This window comes from Scyliorhinus torazame, chromosome 24, assembly GCF_047496885.1.
Source record: "Scyliorhinus torazame isolate Kashiwa2021f chromosome 24, sScyTor2.1, whole genome shotgun sequence".
In the NCBI taxonomy this organism is placed as follows: domain Eukaryota; kingdom Metazoa; phylum Chordata; class Chondrichthyes; order Carcharhiniformes; family Scyliorhinidae; genus Scyliorhinus; species Scyliorhinus torazame.
The window spans coordinates 5,424,804-5,448,019 of record NC_092730.1 but is presented as its reverse complement, the minus strand read 5'-3'; the positions used below and the strand labels follow the sequence as shown (position 1 = coordinate 5,448,019).

General features: G+C 47.8%; 2 protein-coding genes across 2 annotated transcripts in view; both read left to right on the top strand.

Annotated features, from left to right (window-relative positions):
• LOC140400183 (REST corepressor 2-like) overlaps window positions 1-23,216 on the top strand; it is a 1,146,610-nt gene that overhangs the window by 236,763 nt on the left and 886,631 nt on the right. The gene's annotated exons all lie outside the window — the stretch shown is intronic.
• On the top strand, window positions 5,718-7,352 carry LOC140400169 (NADH dehydrogenase [ubiquinone] 1 subunit C2-like). The gene is made up of 2 exons (XM_072489636.1): window positions 5,718-5,722; window positions 7,145-7,352. Exons 1-2 carry the CDS (start codon window positions 5,718-5,720, stop codon window positions 7,335-7,337), a joined length of 198 nt encoding a protein of 65 aa, XP_072345737.1. The 3' UTR covers window positions 7,338-7,352.

The window sequence follows — 23,216 nt, the reverse complement described above, 5'->3', positions numbered from 1 at the left end:
AGCTGAGGAGGACCTTCAGGATCGAGGGAATGTCGGTGTTAATGTCGCCATGCAAAAACCACGGGATTTGAACCGGGGAGGGGCCGGGGACGACAGACGGTTTGTACAGGAACTGGAAGGAATTGGGGCTGGTGAAGGTGAGAGATCTGTACCTGGAGGAGAGGTTTGCGGGTATAGAGGAACTGAAGGAGGGGGCGGCGCTCCCGATAGGAAACGAGTTTAGATATTTACAGGTAAGGGGCTTTGCGTGGAAGGTCTGGAAAGAGTTCCCAAGCTGCCTTTTGTAAAGGCCCCGAAGAATCCAGCACGAGTTTTAAGGATACAAAATAATAACGTTTATTTACTATAACAATATATACACAACAGTAGCAGTAACTTCCCTTGCTACCTTCTCCTTCCTGCTGGTTCCTGAACTGGCCAGCTTATTTATACTAGGAGTTTCTCCGCCCCCCCTCATTGGGGAAGTTCATTCTCCCATAGGATTGTGGGATAGTCATTAGTCCCCAGCCAATCGTCAGTAGACAGGTTATAACATCCCTCCCCCCCAAAGTCCAAGGAATCCACCGTAGGCCCTGGCGAAGGGAGGCGTCGAACTCGTTTGGCCGCAGGCCGGACGCCATTTGCACGCGGCGCTGGATCAGGCGGCGTATAACGAGACGGAGACTGGCGCTTCCGTGATGAACGGCGCGGTTGTACATCCACGGCCTGTGGACCCGAGGATTCCCCCTCTGATTCATCCTGTGTCTCCATCTCGGAGTCAGAGTCTGCTGCCTCCGTCATGTCAGCGTCTCTATCCCCATTCGGTCCCGTCACGACCTGCGCAGGCTTCGAGTGAGGCACCAGTGGAAGATTTGGAGGACTACCTTCCCTTGTTTCTGGTTTTTGCCGCTGTTGAACTGAGCTCCGGGGGCGGGGAATCTTTTGCGGGGATGATCTTCTGGACCGGACGTGGTCTACATGTTTTCGCTGGAGACGACCCTGGGCTTGCACTTGGTACGATATAGGGCCCATTTGGCGAAAGATTACCCCAGGAACCCATTGGGCACCACCAGCAAAATTCCGCACGAACACTGGGTCACCGGGCGCAAACTGCCGAATCGGACGATGCCGAGACAATCCCGGTCCCTGCCGTTCTTGTGTGCGGCGTACTTTTGCGCCAATGTCCGGGAAACCATACTAAGGCGGGTGCGAAGTCTCCGGCCCATTAGGAGTTCTGCGGGAGCTACCCCAGTCACTGCATGGGGGGTGGTCCTATACGTAAACAAAAAGCGAGCCAGTCTCGTGTCCATTGATCCGGAAGACTGCTTCTTTAGGCCTCTTTTGAATGTTTGCACTGCACGCTCTGCCAACCCATTTGAAGCCGGGTGGTAAGGGACAGTGCGGATATGGCGGATGTCGTTCATCTTTGTAAACCTAGCAAACTCCTCACTCGTGAATGGAGTGCCATTATCCGTGACCAGCACCTCGGGGAGGCCATGCGTGCTAAAAGACAAACGCATCTTTTCAATTGTTGCGCAGGACGTTGTCCCCTGCATCTTATGCACCTCCAGCCATTTGGACTGGGCGTCAATTAGCAGAAGGAACATGGATCCCTGAAAAGGGCCTGCGAAATCTGCATGCAAGCGTGCCCAAGGCCGCCCTGGCCATTCCCAGTGATGTAGGGGCGCGGCCGGCGGAAGCTTCTGATGCTCCTGGCAAATGGAGCAGTTTTGGGCCACCTTCTCAATGTCGGTGTCGAGGCCTGGCCACCAGACATAACTCCGGGCCAACATTTTCATCTTGGTCACGCCCGGATGCCCATTGTGCAAGTCTGATAATATCAGCTCCTGGCCTTTTTCCGGGACAATCACACGCGTCCCCCACAAGAGGATGCCGTCTTCCACGCTGAACTCTGACAGCTTGGAGGAAAATGCCCGCAACTCGCCTGGGAGCTGTCTATGCTGCCCACCATACAGGACTATGTGCCGAACCTTTGACAGGACTGGCTCCGTCTGGGTCCACTCACGGATCTGTGATGCTGTGACAGGCAAGGTGTCCATAAAATTTAGGGTTGCAACCACCTCACCGGTCGTGGGGGTCGACATGGGGCCGGTCGATAAAGGCAATCGGCTCAGTGCGTCGGCATTTGCTATCTGCGTACCTGGTTTGTGCTCCAGAGAATACTCGTATGCAGCAAGCAACAAAGCCCAGCGCTGGATCCGTGCAGAAGCAATGGGCGGTTTTGGCTTATCCTCTCTGAAAAGTCCCAGCAGAGGCTTATGATCAGTCACGATAGTGAAGTGGTGGCCGTACACGTACTGGTGGAAGCGTTTCACCGCGAAAACCACTGCCAGGCCCTACTTCTCGATCTGCGTGTACTTTTTCTCCGCTGCAGTCAATGTGCGGGAGGCGAAAGCTATCGGTCGCTCGGCCCCGTTCTCCATCTTGTGGGACAGGACAGCCCCAATACCATACGGGGATGCATCACATGTGACGAGCAAAGGCTTTCCCGGATCATAGTGGGTTAGTAACCCAGACGACGACAATTGTTGCTTTACCCGCCGGAAAGCGGTTTCTTGCGGCTGACCCCAAACCCAGGTGTGATTTTTCTTTAGCAGCAGGTGCAAAGGGGGCCAGCGTAGTTGCCAGATTGGGGAGGAACTTCCCGTAATAGTTTACGAGACCGAGAAAAGAACAAAGATGTGAAGTGTCAGTCAGGGCGGGGGCATGTTGAATTGCACGCACCTTCTCTGCGACGGGGTGCAGACCCTCGCGGTCCACCCGATAACCTAGGTAGACTACTTCTTTTACCTGAAATACGCACTTTGTGTGACGTAAACGGACTCCAGCCTCCGAAAGGCGTTTAAGGACAGCCTCCAGATTTTCCAAATGTTCCTGCTCCGACGTCCCTGTAATCAACACGTCATCTAGGTAGACAGCCACACGTGGTAAACCTCTCAAAATGCCCTCCATAACACGTTGAAAAATTGCACAGGCAGAGGATACTCCAAAGGGCAACCGTGTATATTCATACAGGCCCCGGTGTGTGTTAATTGTTACATATGGTCGGGAGGCAGGGTCCAGCTCCAACTGCAGGTAGGCGTGACTCATATCTAATTTTGTGAATGAGAGTCCGCCTGCAAGTTTCGCGTAGAGATCCTCTATGCGAGGCATTGGGTATCGGTCGAGTCGGGAAACTGTATTCACTGTAAGTTTATAGTCGCCACACAAGCGAACTGTGGCATCTGGCTTCATTACAGGTACAATTGGTGCTGCCCAGTCAGCAAAACGGACGGGCCTGATAATACCCAAACTCTCCAAACGAGTGAGCTCCCCTTCTACCTTCTCGAGCAAAGCGTAAGGCACTGGGCGCGCCCGGAAATAGCGCGGCGTGGCTCCTGGTTCAACTTGGATACGGGCTACGGCCCCTTTTATTTTCCCCAAACCAGGCTGGAATACCTCTGGGTATCGTCCTAGCACCTCAGTCAACCCTCCAGAAACTGTTTGGAGGATGTGCTGCCATTGCAACCGCAAATGGCGCAACCAGTCCCGACCCAACAGGCTGGGCCCATGGCCACGCACCACGATAAGTGGGAAACGCCCCTCCTGGCGTCCATAGACAACAGGGGTCATTGTAGTTCCTGCAATGTCCAATGGTTCCCCCGTGTAGGTGGCCAACCTGGCCTGTGAGTCAGTTAATGTAAGGGTCTGTATACCCTGCTTGATGCGGTCGAATGTCCTCTGGGCGATCACGGAGACCGCTGCGCCAGTATCCAACTCCATCTCCAGCGGGTGGCCATTGACCCGTACTGTCACCTTAATGGGGGCCACACAAAGCTGCCACACAATGCAGCTGCAGGCAGTCGTTCTCTGTCTCCACGTCCTCAGGAGTAGTCGCCGCAGGTTCATCCACATGGGAGGTACGGCCCCTGGGCTGGTCCCAGTTACGGCCCCTGGGCTGGTCCCAGTTTCGGTCGGAACGACGGCGCCTCTGGCGCCCCCAGGACCGCCGTCCGCGACGGGGTCGGCGCCTACAAGTCTGACACGGACATGGCTCCTCATCCATTGGCTTTGGAGAAGGCTCCCTTCGGGGAGGAATGTCCGACGGCCACTGGCGTCGGTCCGGTCGTTGCCTCGCCCAAGGTACCGCAGGAGTGCGGGGGGGCGTTTTTGGGCAGAAAGGGTTGCGCCCCAAGGCATGCACTTCCATTCCCTGTAGCTCCTGTACTCCTCGCTCTGCGCTCTCTCGGGACAAGACTATTTGTATTGCCTGTTGAAAAGTCAATGTTGGCTCCGCTAACAACTTTCTCTGGGTTGCCGCATTGTTAATACCGCAAACCAAACGGTCGCGTAACATTTCTGACAAGGTCTCACCGTAGTCACAGTATTCCGCAATCCCGCGTAGCCTGGATAAAAAATCGGCAAGGGATTCTCCAGGGGTCCTCTCAGCGGTATTAAACCGGTAACGCTGGACTATCGTGGACGGGGTTGGGTTAAAGTGTTGCCCCACTATATTCACGAGTTCGTCAAACGTTTTGGTGTCCGGCGCAGCTGGGTACGTAAGGCTCCTAATCACCCCAAACGTATGCAGGCCGCAGGCGGTGAGCAATATGACCACCTGGCGCTCGTTTTCGGTGATATTGTTTGCCCGGAAATAGTAACGCATCCGTTGTGTGTACTGGTTCCAGCTTTCCAGCGCAGCATCAAAAATATCCAAACGTCCGTACAGAGGCATGGTATAATAGAAAACAACTTCCAACCTGTATCCAACAAAAATCCAGGGAGGTGGCTTCAGCAGTGTAGACAGCTATTCACTTTAACCCTCGTCGCCAGTTTTGTAAGGGCCACGAAGAATCCAGCACGAGTTTTAAGGATACAAAATAATAACGTTTATTTACTGTAACAATATATACATAACAGTAGCAGTAACTTCCCTTGCTACCTTCTCCTTCCTGCTGGTTCCAAACTGGCCAGCTTATTTATAGTAGGAGTTTCTCCGCCCCCCTCATTGGGGAAGTTCATACTCCCATAGGATTGTGGGATAGTCATTAGTCCCCAGCCAATTGTCAGTAGGCAGGTTATAACACTGCCAAAGTATGTCCAGCTGGAGTGACTGCTGCTTCCGGATGGGGAAGGGGAGGGCAGGATCGGGAGAACGGGAGGGGGGGGGAGCAGCTGGTGGAGAATAAGGAGAAGTGGGAGGGGGAGCTGGGAGGGGAGATAAACTGGGGAGTGTGGAGCGAGGCGCTACGAAGGGTAAAGGCGACCTCCTCGTACGCGAGGATGAACCTGATACAGTTCAAGGTGGTGCACAGTGTCACGCAGGCAAGAATGAGTGGGTTCGTCCAGGGAGTGGCAGACGGGTGTGAGAGGTGTGGGCGGGGGCCAGCGAATCGCACATACGTCTGGAGGTGCGAGAAGTTGGACAGATTCTGGGCGGGAGTGTTCGCGACACTAACAAAGACTGTGGGGGGAGGAGGTCGGGGTTTCAGAGAAGCCAGGGCTGATGGAGAGGAGGGAGGCCGATGTCCTGGCCTTCGCCTCCCTGGTTGCCCAGCGAAGGAGCTTGTTCGAGTGGCCGTCGGCAATGCCGCCGGGGGTGGCGGCCTGGCTGGGAGACTTATATGACTTTCTACGCCTGTAAAAGATTAAATATGAATTGAGGGGATTAGCGGAGGGCTTTGAGGGTAGGTGGGGGCTGTTCGTGGCCATGTTCATTACGGGGGGCGGGGGTGAAAATGGGGTAAATTTGTACAAACTGTACAATTGTGTGATGGGGAGCATGTTCACGTTTTGTAACAGTTTGAATAAGTTTGGAAGAAAATACACATTAAAGACAAGTCCTGTGGCATTAACCATCTTGCTAGACCCTTAACGCAATTCTCACATTTTTCCTTTTACACGATTCATATCAACAACAGTTGCCCCATCTCCCCCCTCGAGATAATAATAATCTTTATTAGTGTCACAAGTCGGCTTACATTAACACGGCAAGAAAGTGATCAGCATTCCAGGGCAGCACGGTGGCGCAGTGGTTAGCACTGGTGCCTCACGGCGCCGAGGTCCCAGGTTCGATCTCAGGGGGATTGGCCGCGATTGGCCGCTCCAAATTGTCCCTTAATTGGGAAAAACGAATTGGGTACTCTAAATTTATTTTTGTAAACGAAGAACCGCGGCCGGGATCCTCCGACCCCCCCGCCGGGTGGGAGAATCGCCGGGGGGGGGGGCGGCGTGAATCCCGCCCCCGCCAGCCGCCGAATTCTCCGGCACCGGAGATTCGGCGATGGGCCGAAGTCCCGCTGCTGTAATGCTGGTCCCGCCGGCGAGAATCAAACCACCTCCCTTACCGGCGGGACCAGGCGGCGCGAGCGGGGTCCTGGTGGGGGGGGGGGGGGGAACATCTGGCCCCGGAGAGTGTCCTCACGGTGGCCTGGCCCGCGATCGGGGCCCACCGCGGGAGGGCCTGTGCCATGCAGGCACTCTTTACCATCCGCCTCAGCCATCAGCTCTACAAATATCCCCACCCTCAATGATGGAGGAGCCCAGCACAGCAGTGCACAAGACAAGGCTGAGGCATTCGCAACAATCTTCAGCCAGAAGTGCCGAGTGGATGGTCCGTCTCGGTCTCCTCCGGAGGTCCCAGCGTCACAGAGGTCAGTCTGCAGCCGATACGATTCACTCCGCGTGAGATCAAGAAACGGCTGTAGGCGCTGGACACTGCAAAGGCTATGGGGCCCTGACAATATCCCGGCAATAGTTCTGAAGACTTGTGCTCCAGAACTTGCCGCACCCCTAGCCAAACTGTTCCAGCACAGCTACAACACCGGCAGCTACCCGGCAATGTGGAAAGTTGCCCAGGTGTGTTCTGCACACACGGAACAGGATCTATCCAACCCGGCCAATTCCTGCCCTGTCAGTCTCCTCTCCATCATCAGCAAAGTGATGGAAGGAGTCATCAACAGAGCGGCACTTACTCAGCAATAACCTGCTCACGGAGGCTCAGTTTGGGTTCCGCCCAGGGTCACTCAGCTCCTGACCCCATTACAGCCTTGGTTCGGACCGCTGTGGAAATGGGGCTACTGCCGGACCGGGGATCGTCAATAGGAACAGCGTGTGGTTCCGGTTGATGGGCTGGACCACGGCGGTGATGCAGAACGGCGTGAAGCGGCGGTGTCCACAGGCAGCTGCTGTATGTTACTGTTGGCTGGTTTCTTGGCTATTATCTCACCAAAGTAGAAAATGACAAGACTGCCCAATTAGACCAAGAGATGACGGAATATATTCGGCATCACCCAGGTAACTTTCCTGAAAAAGAAAAAAAGACATCTGCAGAGATTCTGGAGGATCCAATTCGCTAAACTATTTGACGGTAGCCCTTAGTTGACCATGTTGGGTAATTGTTAGAATTCACACGACTGTCTATCAGCTAATGTATGAAAATATCCTTAGTGTGCTCATGGTCTTTTTCATTGTAAATTACTTCAAAATAAATTATACAAACTAAAAAAAAATTTAAAAAATGACAGCCTTGGGTCAAACATGGACACAGAGCTGAATGCCAGAGGTGAGGCGGGAGTGACTGCCCTCGACATCAAGGCAGCGTTTGACCGGGTGTGTCATCAAGGAGGTGATTCTAGTCTCGGGGTAGGGTTTTCTGGTCCTTCCTGACGGTGGGACCTTCTGGACGAGTCGATTAGGATTAACAACAGATATTGGGGGCAACACCCCATGATTGATTGGATCGATTGATTGATTGATTTATTGTCACATGTACAGAAGTACAGTGAAAAGTATTTTTCTGCGGCCAGGGGAACGTACACAGTACGTACATAGTAGACAAAAAGAATAATCGACAGAGACCATTGACAAATGGTACATCGACAAATAGTGATTGGTTACAGTGCGGAACAAGGTCAAACAAGAGCAGCATAGGGCGTCGTGAACATTGTTCTTACGGGGAACAGATCAGTCCGAGGGGGAGTCGTTGAGGAGTCTTGTAGCTGTGGGGGAAGAAGCTATTCCTATGTCTGGATGTGCGGGTCTTCAGACTTCTGTATCCTCTGCCTGATGGAAGGGTCTGGAAGGCAATGCCTGGGTGGGAGGGGTCTCTGATACTGCTGTCTGCCTTCCTGAGGCAGCGGGAGGTGTAGACAGAATCACTGGGAGGGTGGCGAGCTTGTGTGATGCGTTGGGCTGAGCTCACCGCACTCTGCAGTTTCTTGCGACATTGGACCGAGCAGTTGCCGTACCAAGGTGTGATGCAGCCGGATAGGATGCTCTCTATCGCACATCTGTAGAAGTTTGTGAGAGTTCGATGCAGACATGTCGAATTTCTTTAGCACAGGGAAGGGGATAAAGGGGATAGCGGAGGAAAAGGAAAGAGGGAAGAGGAAAACAATGGCAGGGATATGGGACGACGGGTCCCAAAAGACAAGAGGGAAAGAAAGGAGGAAAGAATGAGAGCAGGAGGAGGAAAAGAGAGGGATTAAACAAAAGAAGAGAGACAGTGTAAGAGAAGACGCTGAAAATTAAGAACAATTATGTCAATTTGATATGATCTGGGTTAAAGATTTTCTTCATAAGGCAGCAAAAATTTTAGCAAGAAGGTATCTTAAATTCACCGAACAAATATAATTGGAGGGCATATGGTTAGCAATCATATTGCAGGGTGCCTTTCCAAGAATCTGTGTCCCTCTCAAACAGGCAGCCAGGGAAACGCTTCACTGAGATCTCACAGCAGCTATCTTGGTGGAAATCTCTGGAGGCTTGAGTCGAGTTAATTCAAGTGGAGGGCTCGGGTAGTTTTTGCAGAGTAATTTCTGAAGATGTATTTGCTGGGACTTTTTTTTCGGAGTTTATTGTCGAGGTTAGGCAGGAGGGTCCTTGATATGAGCACACGTCTAACAATAACACCCTCATTCCAGGAGACAGACAGTGAAGACTGAATCCAGTTAAACAGAGGGAGAGAGAGAGAGTAATATATATCTAGGCCATATTAATACACGTACAGAATCTACTGCATTCGCAGAGTTTATAATGAGGGTTGGCTCTTTATCCAACTGCCTGCTGAGTGCCCCGATAGACAACAGCAGGATCTTCTTCAGAAGGTTCCATGGCCTGTGACCCAAGGTCAGAATCGCATTTCAGCTCGTTCCCCAGCTTCCACTCCAGGAGAATGGGGCAAAAGGTCAGTTCCCTGTGCGGACTGGGCTGAGCTCGTCCACATTAGTTAGGGGAGGGTTTAAAACACAAACTTGTGCTGTGGCCTCAGTGATGAGGCGCTGGTCCTTAACACAACACCTGTCTCCCTGTGTTCCATTTCAATCAGCTCCCGCTCTATAAACCCGGGCCGTCTGTAAACCTCTTAATAAACCCCCCTCGATAAACCCGAGATCTCTATAATCCCCTGAAATAAACGCCCTCTATAAACCTGAGCTCTCTATAATCCCCTGAAATAAACGCCCTCTATAAACCTGAGCTCTCTATAATCCCCTGAAATAAACGCCCTCTATAAACCCGAGCTCTCTATAATCCCCTGAAATAAACGCCCTCTATAAACCCGAGCTCTCTATAATCCCCTGAAATAAACGCCCTCTATAAACCTGAGCTCTCTATAATCCCCTGAAATAAACGCCCTCTATAAACCCGAGCTCTCTATAATCCCCTGAAATAAACGCCCTCTATAAACCCGAGCGCTCTATAACCCCCCTTAATAAACCCCCCTCTATAAACCCGAGCTCTCTATAACCCCCCTTAATAAACGCCCTCTATAAACCTGAGCTCTCTATAATCCCCCTTAATAAACCCCCCTCGATAAACCTAAGCACTCTATAATCCCCCTTAATAAACGCCCTCTATAAACCTGAGCTCTCTATAATCCCCCTTAATAAACCCCCCTCGATAAACCTAAGCACTCTATAATCCCCCTTAATAAACCCCCTCTAGAAACCTGAGCTCTCTATAATCCCCCTTAATAAACCCCCTCTATAAACCTGAGCTCTCTATAATCCCCCTTAATAAACCCCCCTCGATAAACCTAAGCACTCTATAATCCCCCTTAATAAACCCCCTCTAGAAACCTGAGCTCTCTATAATCCCCTGAAATAAACGCCCTCTATAAACCTGAGCTCTCTATAATCCCCTGAAATAAACGCCCTCTATAAACCCGAGCTCTCTATAATCCCCTGAAATAAACGCCCTCTATAAACCTGAGCTCTCTATAATCCCCTGAAATAAACGCCCTCTATAAACCTGAGCTCTCTATAATCCCCTGAAATAAACGCCCTCTATAAACCTGAGCTCTCTATAATCCCCTGAAATAAACGCCCTCTATAAACCCGAGCTCTCTATAATCCCCCTTAATAAACGCCCTCTATAAACCTGAGCTCTCTATAATCCCCTGAAATAAACGCCCTCTATAAACCCGAGCTCTCTATAATCCCCCTTAATAAACGCCCTCTATAAACCCGAGCTCTCTATAATCCCCCTTAATAAACCCCCCTCTATAAACCTAAGCACTCTGTAATCCCCCTTAATAAACCCCCTCTAGAAACCTGAGCTCTCTATAATGCCCCTTAATAAACCCCCCTCTATAAACCTGAGCTCTCTATAATCCCCCTTAATAAACCTCCTCTATAAACCCGAGCTCCCTATAATCCCCCCTTAATAAACCCCCCTCGAAAACCCGAGCTCTCTATAATCCCCCTTAATAAACCCCCTCTAGAAACCTGAGCTCTCTATAATGCCCCTTAATAAACCCCCCTCTATAAACCTGAGCTCTCTATAATCCCCCTTAATAAACCTCCTCTATAAACCCGAGCTCTCTATAATCCCCCTTAATAAAACCCTCTCTATAAACCCGAGCTATCTATAATCCCCCTTAATAAACCCCCCTCTATAAACTCGAGGGCTCTATAATCCCCCTTAATAAACCCCACTCAATAAACCTGAGCTCTCTATAACCACCCTTAATAAACCCCCCTCTATAAACCTAAGCACTCTACAATCCCCCTTAATAAACCCCCCTCTATAAACCCGAGCTCTCTATAATCCCCCTTAATAAACCCCCCTCGAAAACCCGAGCTCTCTATAATCCCCCTTAATAAACCCCCCTCTATAAACCTAAGCTCTCTATAATCCCCCTCAATAAACCCCCTCTAGAAACCTGAGCTCTCTATAATCCCCATTAATAAACCCCCCTCTATAAACCTGAGCTCTCTATAATCCCCCTTAATAAACCCCCCTCTAAAAACCTAAGCACTCTATAACCCCCCGTAATAAACCCCCTCAAAAACCTAAGCACTCTATAATCCCCCTTAATAAACCCCCTCTATAAACCTGAGCGCTCTATAATCCCCCTTAATAAACCCCCCTCTATAAACCTGAGCTCTCTATAATCCCCCCTTAATAAGCCCCCCTCTATAAACCTGAGCTCTCTATAATCCCCCTTAATATACCCTCCTCTATAAACCCGAGCTCTCTATAACCCCCTTAATAAACCCCCCTCTATAAACCCGAGCTCTCTATAATCCCCCTAAATAAACCCCCCTCTATAAACCCGAGCTCTCTATAATCCCCCCGTAATAAACCCCCCTCTATAAACCCAAGCTCTCTATAATCCCCCGAAATAAACCCCCTCTATAAACCTGAGATCTCTATAATCCCCCCTTAATAAACCCCCCTCGATAAACACGAGCTCTCTATAATCCCCCCTTAATAAGCCCCCCTCTATAAACCTGAGCTCTCTATAATCCCCCTTAATATACCCTCCTCTATAAACCCGAGCTCTCTATAACCCCCCTTAATAAATCCCCCTCTATAAACCTGAGCTCTCTATAATCCCCCTTAATAAACCCCCCTCTATAAACCCGAGATCTCTATAATCCCCCCGTAATAAACCCCCCTCTATAAACCCAAGCTCTCTATAATCCCCCGAAATAAACCCCCTCTATAAACCTGAGATCTCTATAATCCCCCCTTAATAAACCCCCCTCGATAAACCCGAGCTCTCTATAATCCCCCCTTAATAAACCTCCCTTTATAAAGCCAAGCTCTCTATAACCCCCCCTTAATAAACCCCCCTCTATAAACCCGAGCGCTCTATAATCGCCCTTAATAAACCCCCCTCTATAAACCTGAGCTCTCTATAATCCCCCTTAATAAACCCCCCTCTATAAACCCGAGCTCTCTATAACCCCCTTAATAAACCCCCCTCTATAAACCCGAGCTCTCTATATGAGAACATAAGAACATAAGAACTCGGAGCAGGAGTAGGCCACCTGGCCCCTCGAACCTGCTCCGCCATTCAATGAGATCATGGCTGATCTTTTGTGGACTCAGCTCCACTTTCCGGCCCGAACACCATAACCCTTAATCCCTTTATTCTTCAAAAAACTATCTCTCTTTATCTTAAAAACATTTAATGAAGGAGCCTCTACTGCTTCACTGGGCAAGGAATTCCAGAGATTCACAACCCTGTGGGTGAAGAGGTTCCTCCTAAACTCACTCCTAAATCTACTTCCCCTTATTTTGAGGCTATGCCCCCTAGTTCTGCTTTCACCCGCCAGTGGAAACAACCTGCCCGCATCTATCCTATCTATTCCCTTCATAATCTTATATGTTTCTATAAGATCCCCCCTCATCCTTCTAAATTCCAACGAGTACAGTCCCAGTCTACTCAACCTCTCCTCGTAATCCAACCCCTTCAGATCTGGGATTAACCTAGTGAATCTCCTCTGCACACCCTCCAGTGCCAGTACGTCCTTTCTCAAGTAAGGAGACCAAAACTGAACACAATACTCCAGGTGTGGCCTCACTAAAACCTTATACAATTGCAGCATAACCTCCCTAGTCTTAAACTCCATCCCTCTAGCAATGAAGGACAAAATTCCATTTGCCTTCTTAATCACCTGTTGCACCTGAAAACCAACTTTCTGCGACTCATGCACTAGCACACCCAGGTCTCTCTGCACAGCAACATGTTTTAATATTTTATCATTTAAATAATAATCCCTTTTGCCGTTATTCTTACCAAAATGGATAACCTCACATTTGTCAACATTGTATTCCATCTGCCAGACCCTAGCCCATTCACTTAGCCTATCCAAATCCCTCTGCAGACTTCCAGTATCCTCTGCACTTTTTGCTTTACCACTTATCTTAGTGTCGTCTGCAAACTTGGACACATTGCCCTTGGTCCCCAACTCCAAATCATCTATGTAAATTGTGAACAGTTGTGGGCCCAACACTGATCCCTGAGGGACACCACTAGCTACTGATTGCCAACCAGAGAAACACCCATTAATCCCCACTCTTTGCTTTCTATTAATTAACCAATCCTCTATCCATGCTCCTACTTTCCCCTTAATGCCATGCATCTTTATCTTATGCAACAACCTTTTGTGTGGCACCTTGTCAAAGGCTTTCTGGAAATCCAGATATACCACATCCATTGGCTCCCCGTTATCTACCGCACTGTTAATGTCCTCAAAAAATTCCACTAAATTAGTTAGGCACGACCTGCCCTTTATGAACCCATGCTGCGTCTGTCCAATGGGACAATTTCCATCCAGATGCCCTGCTATTTCTTCCTTGATGATAGATTCCAGCATCTTCCCTACGACCGAAGTTAAGCTCACTGGCCTATAATTACCCACTTTCTGCCTACCTCCTTTTTTAAACAGTGGTGTCACGTTTGCTAATTTCCAATCCGCCGGGACCACCCCAGAGTCTAGTGAATTTTGGTAAATTATCACTAGTGCATTTGCAATTTCCCTAGCCATCTCTTTTAGCACTCTGGGATGCATTCCATCAGGGCCAGGAGACTTGTCTACCTTTAGCCCCATTAGCTTGCCCATCACTACCTCCTTGGTGATATCAATCCTCTCAAGGTCCTCACCTGTCACAGCCTCATTTCCATCAGTCACTGGCATGTTATTTGTGTCTTCCACTGTGAAGACCGACCCAAAAAACCTGTTCAGTTCCTCAGCCATTTCCTGATCTCCCATTATTAAATCTCCCTTCTCATCCTCTAAAGGACCAATATTTACCTTAGCCACTCTTTTTTGTTTGATGTATTTGTAGAAACTTTTACTATCTGTTTTTATATTCTGAGCAAGTTTACTCTCATAATCTATCTTACTCTTCTTTATAGCTTTTTTAGTAGCTTTCTGTTGCCCCCTAAAGATTTCCCAGTCCTCTAGTCTCCCACTGATCTTTGCTACTTTGTATGTTTTTTCCTTCAATTTGATACTCTCCCTTATTTCCTTAGATATCCACGGTCGATTGTCCCTCTTTTTACCGTCCTTCCTTTTTGTTGGTAGAAACCTTTGCTGGGCACTGTGAAAAATCGCTTGGAAGGTTCTCCACTGTTCCTCAACTGTTTCCCCATAAAGTCTTTGCTCTATAACCCCCCTTAATAAACCCCCCTCTATAAACCCGAGCTCTCTATAATCCCCCTTAATAAACCCCCCTCTATAAACCCGAGCTCTCTATAATCCCCCTTAATAAACCCCCCTCTATAAACCCGAGCTCTCTATAATCCCCCTTAATAAACCCCCCTCTATAAACCCGAGCACTCTATAATCCCCCTTAATAAACTCCCCTCTATAAACCCGAGCTCTCTATAATCCCCCTTAATAAACCCCCCCTCTATAAACCCGAGCTCTCTATAATCCCCCTTAATAAACCCCCCCTCTATAAACCCGAGCTCTCTATAATCCCCCCTTAATAAACCCCCCTCTATAAACCCAAGCTCTCTATAATCCCCCTTAATAAACCCCCCTCTATAAACCCGAGCTCTCTATAACCCCCTTAATAAACCCCCCTCTATAAACCCAAGCTCTCTATAATCCCCCTTAATAAACCCCCCTCTATAAACCCGAGCTCTCTATAATCCCCCTTAATAAACCCCCCTCTATAAACCCGAGCTCTCTATAATCCCCCTTAATAAACCCCCCTCTATAAACCCGAGCTCTCTATAATCCCCCTTAATAAACCCCCCTCTATAAACCCGAGCACTCTATAATCCCCCCTTAATAAACCCCCCTCTATAAACCTGAGCTCTCTATAATCCACCTTAATAAAAACCCCTCTATAAACCCGAGCTCTCTATATTCCCCTTATTAAACCCCCCTCTATAAACCTGAGCTCTCTATAATCCCCCTTAATAAACTCCCCTCTATAAACCCGAGCTCTCTATAATCCCCCTTAATAAACCCCCCTCTATAAACCTGAGCTCTCTGTAATCCCCCTTAATAAACCCCCCTCTATAAACCTGAGCTCTCTATAATCCACCTTAATAAAAACCCCTCTATAAACCCGAGCTCTCTATATTCCCCTTATTAAACCCCCCTCTATAAACCTGAGCTCTCTATAATCCCCCTTAATAAACTCCCCTCTATAAACCCGAGCTCTCTATAATCCCCCTTAATAAACCCCCCTCTATAAACCTGAGCTCTCTGTAATCCCCCTTAATAAACCCCCCTCTATAAACCTGAGCTCTTTATAATCCCCCTTAATAAATCCCCCTCTTTAAACCTGAGCTCTCTATAATCCCCCCTTAATAAGCCCCCCTCTATAAACTCGAGCACTCTATAATCCCCCTTAATAAACCCCCCTCTATAAACCTAAGCACTCTACAATCCCCCGAAATAAACCCCCTTGATAAACCCGAGCTCTCTATAACCCCCCCTGAAAAAAACCCCACTCAATAAACCCGAGATCTCTATAATTACCCTTAATAAACGCGCCTCTATTAACCCGAGCTCGCTATAATCGCCCTTAATAAACCCCCCTCTATAAACCCGAGCTCTCTATAATCCCCCCTTAATAAACCCCCCTCTATAAACCCGAGATCTCTATAATTACCCTTAATAAACACCCCTCTATTAACCAGAGCTCGCTATAATCCCCCTTAATAAACCCCCCTCTATAAACCCGAGCTCTCTATAATCCCCCTTAATAAACCTCCCTCTATAAACCCGTGCTCTCTATAACCCCCCTTAATAAACCCCCGTCTATAAACCCGAGCTCGTTATAACCCCCCTTAATAAACCCCCCTCTATAAACCCGAGGTCTCTATAATCCCCCTTAATAAACCCTCCTCTATAAACCCGAGCTCTCTATAACCCCCCTTAATAAACCCCCCTCTATAAACCCAAGCTCTCTATAATCCCCCTTAATAAACCCCCCTCTATAAACCCGAGCTCTCTATAACCCCCTTAATAAACCCCCCTCTATAAACCCAAGCTCTCTATAATCCCCCTTAATAAACCCCCCTCTATAAACCCGAGCTCTCTATAATCCCCCTTAATAAACCCCCCTCTATAAACCCGAGCTCTCTATAATCCCCCTTAATAAACCCTCCTCTATAAACCCGAGCTCTCTATAATCCCCCTTAATAAACCCCCCTCTATAAACCCAAGCTCTCTATAATCCCCCTTAATAAACCCCCCTCTATAAACCCGAGATCTCTATAATTACCCTTAATAAACACCCCTCTATTAACCCGAGCTCGCTATAATCGCCCTTAATAAACCCCCCTCTATAAACCCGAGCTCTCTATAATCCCCCCTTAATAAACCCCCCTCTATAAACCCGAGATCTCTATAATTACCCTTAATAAACACCCCTCTATTAACCAGAGCTCGCTATAATCCCCCTTAATAAACCCCCCTCTATAAACCCGAGCTCTCTATAATCCCCCTTAATAAACCTCCCTCTATAAACCAGTGCTCTCTATAACCCCCCTTAATAAACCCCCGTCTATAAACCCGAGCTCGTTATAACCCCCCTTAATAAACCCCCCTCTATAAACCCGAGGTCTCTATAACCCCCCTTAATAAACCCACCTCCATAAACCCGAGCTCTCTATAACCCCCCTTAATAAACCCACCTCCATAAACCCGAGCTCTCTATAATCCCCCTTAATAAACCCTCCTCTATAAACCCGAGCTCTCTATAACCCCCCTTAATAAACCCCCTCCATAAACCTGAGCTCTCTATAAACCCCCTTAATAAACCCACCTCCATAAACCCGAGCTCTCTATAACCCCCCCTTAATAAAACTCCCTCTATAAACCCGAGCTCTCTATAACCTCCCTTAATAAACCCCCCTCTATAAACCTGAGCTCTCTATAATCCCCCTTAATAAACCCTCCTCTATAAACCCGAGATCTCTATAACCCCCCTTAATAAACCCACCTCCATAAACCCGAGCTCGCTATAATCCCCCTTAATAAACCACCCCCTATAAACCCGAGCTCTCTATAACCCCCCCTTAATAAACCCCCCTCCATAAACACGAGCTCTCTATAACCCCCCCTTAATAAACCCCCCTCCATAAACACAAGCTCTCTATAATCCACCTTAATAAACCCCCCTCTATAAACCTGAGCTCTCTATAATCCCCCCTTAATAAACCCCCCTCCATAAACCCGAGCTCACTATAACCCCCTCTGAATAAACCCCCCTCCATAAACCCAAGCTCTCTATAACCCCCTTAATAAACCCCCCTCCATTAACCCGAGCTCTCTATAACCCCCCCTTAATAAACCCCCCTCTATAAATCCGAGCTCTCTATAATCCCTCTTAATAAACCCCCCTCCATTAACCTGAGCTCTCTATAACCCCCCCTTAATAAACCCCCCTCTATAAACCTGAGCTCTCTATAATCCCTCTTAATAAACCCCCCTCCATTAACCCGAGCTCTCTATAACCCCCCCTTAATAAACCCCCCTCTATAAACCCGAGCTCTCTATAATCCCCCTTAATAAACCCCCGTCTATAAACCCGAGCTCGCTATAACCCCCCTTAATAAACCCCCCTCTATAAACCCGAGCTCTCTAGAATCCCCCCTTAATAAACCCCCCTCTATAAACCCAAGCTCTCTATAACCCCTTTAATAAACCCCCTCTATAAACCCGAGCTCTCTATAATCCCCCCTTAATAAAAACCCCTCTATAAACCTGAGCTCTCCATAATCCCCCCTTAATAAACCCCCTCAATAAACACGAGCACTCTATAATCCCCCTTAATAAACCCCCCATATAAACACGAGCTCTCTATAACCCCCCTTAATAAATCCCCGTCTATAAACCTGAGCTCTCTATAACCCCCCTTAATAAACCCCCCTCTATAAACCTGAGCTCTCTATAACCCCCCTTAATAAACCCCCCTCTCTAAACCTGCGCTCTCTATAACCCCCCTCTATAAACCTGAGCTCTCTATAATCCCCCTTAATAAACCCCCCTCTATAAACCCGAGATCTCTATAATCCCCCCGTAATAAACCCCCCTCTATAAACCCAAGCTCTCTATAATCCCCCCTTAATAAACCCCCGTCTATAAACACGAGCTCTCTATAATCCCCCTTAATAAATCTCCCTCTATAAACCCGAGCGCTCTATAACCCCGCTTAATAAACCCCCCTCTATAAACCTGAGCTCTCCATAATCCACCTTAATAAACCCCCCTCTATAAACCTGAGCTCTCTATAATCCACCTTAATAAACCCCCCTCTATAAACCCGAGCTCTCTATATTCCCCTTATTAAACCTCCCTCTATAAACCTGAGCTCTCTATAACCCCCCTTAATAAACCCCCCTCTATTATCACGAGCTCTCTATAATCCCCCTTAATAAACTCCCCTCTATAAACCCGAGCTCTCTATAATCCCCCTTAATAAACCCCCCTCTATAAACCTGAGCTCTCTGTAATCCCCCTTAATAAACCCCCCTCTATAAACCTGAGCTCTTTATAATCCCCCTTAATAAATCCCCCTCTTTAAACCTGAGCTCTCTATAATCCCCCCTTAATAAGCCCCCCTCTATAAACTCGAGCACTCTATAATCCCCCTTAATAAACCCCCCTCTATAAACCTAAGCACTCTACAATCCCCCGAAATAAACCCCCTTGATAAACCCGAGCTCTCTATAACCCCCCCTGACAAAAACCCCACTCAATAAACCCGAGATCTCTATAATTACCCTTAATAAACCCGCCTCTATTAACCCGAGCTCGCTATAATCGCCCTTAATAAACCCCCCTCTATAAACCCGAGCTCTCTATAATCCCCCCTTAATAAACCCCCCTCTATAAACCCGAGATCTCTATAATTACCCTTAATAAACACCCCTCTATTAACCAGAGCTCGCTATAATCCCCCTTAATAAACCCCCCTCTATAAACCCGAGCTCTCTATGATCCCCCTTAATAAACCTCCCTCTATAAACCCGTGCTCTCTATAACCCCCCTTAATAAACCCCCGTCTATAAACCCGAGCTCGTTATAACCCCCCTTAATAAACCCTCCTCGATAAACCCGAGCTCTCTATAACCCCCCTTAATAAACCCACCTCCATAAACCCGAGCTCTCTATAATCCCCCTTAATAAACCCTCCTCTATAAACCCGAGCTCTCTATAATCCCCCTTAATAAACCCCCTCTATAAACCTGAGCTTTCTATAAACCCCCTTAATAAACCCCCTCCATAAACCTGAGCTTTCTATAACCCCCCCTTAATAAACCCCCTCCATAAACCTGAGCTTTCTATAAACCCCCTTAATAAACCCACCTCCATAAACCCGAGCTCTCTATAACCCCCCCTTAATAAAACTCCCTCTATAAACCCGAGCTCTCTATAACCTCCCTTAATAAACCCCCCTCTATAAACCTGAGCTCTCTATAATCCCCCTTAATAAACCCTCCTCTATAAACCCGAGCTCTCTATAACCCCCCTTAATAAACCCACCTCCATAAACCCGAGCTCGCTATAATCCCCCTTAATAAACCACCCCCTATAAACCCGAGCTCTCTATAACCCCCCCTTAATAAACCCCCCTCCATAAACACGAGCTCTCTATAACCCCCCCTTAATAAACCCCCCTCCATAAACACAAGCTCTCTATAATCCACCTTAATAAACCCCCCTCTATAAACCTGAGCTCTCTATAATCCCCCCTTAATAAACCCCCCTCCATAAACCCGAGCTCACTATAACCCCCTCTTAATAAACCCCCCTCCATAAACCCAAGCTCTCTATAACCCCCTTAATAAACCCCCCTCCATTAACCCGAGCTCTCTATAACCCCCCCTTAATAAACCCCCCTCTATAAATCCGAGCTCTCTATAATCCCTCTTAATAAACCCCCCTCCATTAACCTGAGCTCTCTATAACCCCCCCTTAATAAACCCCCCTCTATAAACCTGAGCTCTCTATAATCCCTCTTAATAAACCCCCCTCCATTAACCCGAGCTCTCTATAACCCCCCCTTAATAAACCCCCCTCTATAAACCCGAGCTCTCTATAATCCCCCTTAATAAACCCCCGTCTATAAACCCGAGCTCGCTATAACCCCCCTTAATAAACCCCCCTCTATAAACCTGAGCTCGCTATAACCCCCCTTAATAAATTCCCCTCTATAAACCAGAGCTCTCTATAATCCCCCCTTAATAAACCCCCCTCTATAAACCCAAGCTCTCTATAATCCCCCCGTAATAAATCCCCCTCTATAAACCCGAGCTCTCTATAACCCCACTTAATAAACCCCCCTCTATAAACCCGAGCTCTCTATAACCCCCCTTAATAAACCCCCCTCTATAAACCCGAGCTCTCTATAATCCCCCTTAATAAACCCCCCTCTATAAACCCAAGCTCTCTATAACCCCCTTAATAAACCCCCCTCTATAAACCCGAGCTCTCTATCACCCCCCCTTAATAAACCCCCCTCTATAAACCTGAGCTCTCTATAATCCCCCTTAATAAACCCACCTCTATCAACCCGAGCTTTTGATAATCCCTCTGAATAAACCCCCCTCTATAAACCCGAGCTCTCTATAAACCCCCTTAATAAACCCCCCTCTATGAACCCGAGCTCTCTATAACCCCCCCTTAATAAACCCCCTCTATAAACCCGAGCTCTCTATAACCCCCCTTAATAAACCCCCCTCCATAAACCCAAGCTCTCTATAATCCCCCTTAATAAACCCCCGTCTATAAACCTGAGCTCTCTATAATCCCCCCTTAATAAACCCCCCTCCATAAACCCGAGCTCTCTATAACCCTCCTTAATAAACCCCCGTCTATAAACCTGAGCTCTCTATAATCCCCCCTTAATAAACCCCCCTCCATAAACCCGAGATCTCTATAATCCCCCTTAATAAACCCTCCTCTATAAACCCGAGCTCTCTATAATCCCCCTTAATAAACCCCCCACTATAAACCCGAGCGATCTATAATCCCCCTTAATAAACCCCCCTCTATAAACCCGTGCTCTCTATGATCCCCCCTTAAAAATCCCCCCTCTATAAACCTGAGCTCACTATAATCCCCCCTTAATAAGTCCCCCTCTATAAACCTGAGCTCTCTATAATCCCCACTTAATAAACCCCTCTCTATAAACCTGAGCTCTCTATAATCCCCCCTTAATAAACCCCCTCTATAAACCCGAGCTCTCTATAACCCCCTTAATAAACCCCCCTCTATAAACCCGTGCTCTCTATGATCCCCCCTTAAAAATCCCCCCTCTATAAACCTGAGCTCACTATAATCCCCACTTAATAAACCCCCCTCTATAAACCAGAGCTCTCTATAATCCCCCTTAATAAACCCCTCTCTATAAACCCGTGCTCTCTATGATCCCCTCTTAAAAATCCCCCCTCTATAAACCTGAGCTCACTATAATCCCCCCTTAATAAGTCCCCCTCTATAAACCAGAGCTCTCTATAATCCCCACTTAATAAACCCCTCTCTATAAACCTGAGCTCTCTATAACCCCCCTTAATAAACCCCCCCTATAAACCTGAGCTCTCTATAATCCCCCTTAATAAACCCCCTCTATAAACCTGCGCTCTCTATAACCCCCCCTTAATAAACCCCCCTCTATAAACCCGAGCTCTCAATAATCCCCTTTAACAAACCCACCTCTATAAACCCGAGATCTCTATAATCCCCCTTAATAAACCCCCCTTTATACACCTGAGCTCTCTATAACCCCCCCTTAATAAACCCCCCTCTATAAACCCGAGTCTCTATAATCCCCCTTAATAAACCCCCCTCTATAAACCCGAGCTCTCTATAATCCCTCCTTAAAAATCCCCCCTCTATAAATCTGAGCTCTCTATAATCCCCATTTAATAAACCCCCCTCTATAAACCTGATCTCTCTATAATCCCCCTTAATAAAATCCCCTCTATAAACCTGAGCTCTCTGTAATCCCCCTTAATAAACCCCCTTCTATAAACCTGAGCTCTCGAGAACCCCCCCTTAATAAACCCCCCTCTATAAACCCTAGTCTCTATAATCCCACTTAATAAACCTCCTTCTATAAACCCAAGCTCTCAATAACCCCCTTAATAAACCCCCTAAAAACCTGAGCTCTCTATAACACCCCTTTAATAAACCTCCCTCTATAAACCCAAGCTCGCTATAATCCCCCTTAATAAACCCCGCTCAATAAACCCAAGCTCTCGAAACCCCCCATAATAAACCCCCCTCTATAACCTGAACTCTCTATAACCACGCTGAATAAACTCCCCTCTATAAACCCGAGCTCTCTATATTCCCCCTTAATAAACCCCCCTCTATAAACCCAAGCTCTCTATAACCCCCTTAATAAACCCACCTCTATAAACCTGAGCTCTCTATAACCTCCCCTTAATAAACCCCCCTCTATAAACCCGAGCTCTCTATAACCCCCCTTAATAAACCCCCGTCTATAAACTCAAGCTTTCAATAATCCCCCAGAATGAACCCTCCTCTATAAACCCGAGATCTCTATAATCCCCCTTAATAAACCCCGTTCGATAAACCCGAGCTCTCTATAATCCCCCTTAAAAAAGCCCCCTCTATAAACCCGAGATCTCTATAATTACCCTGGATAAACCCCCCTCTATTAACCCGAGCTCTCTATAATCCCCCTTAATAAACCCCCCCCTATAAACCCGAGCTCTCTATAATCCCCCTTAATAAAACCTCCTCTATAAACCCGAGATCTCTATTATCCCCCTTAATAAATCCCCCTCTTCAAACCCGAGCTCTCTAAAATCCCCCTTAATAAACCCCCCTCTTTAAACCCGAGCTCTCTATAATCCCCTTAATAAACCCCCCTGTTTAAACCCGAGCTCTCTATAACCCCCCTTAATAAACCCCCTCTGTAAACCCGAGCTCTCTATAATCCCCCTTAATAAACCCCCCTCTATAAACCCGAGCTCTGTATATTCCCCCTTAATAAACCCCCCT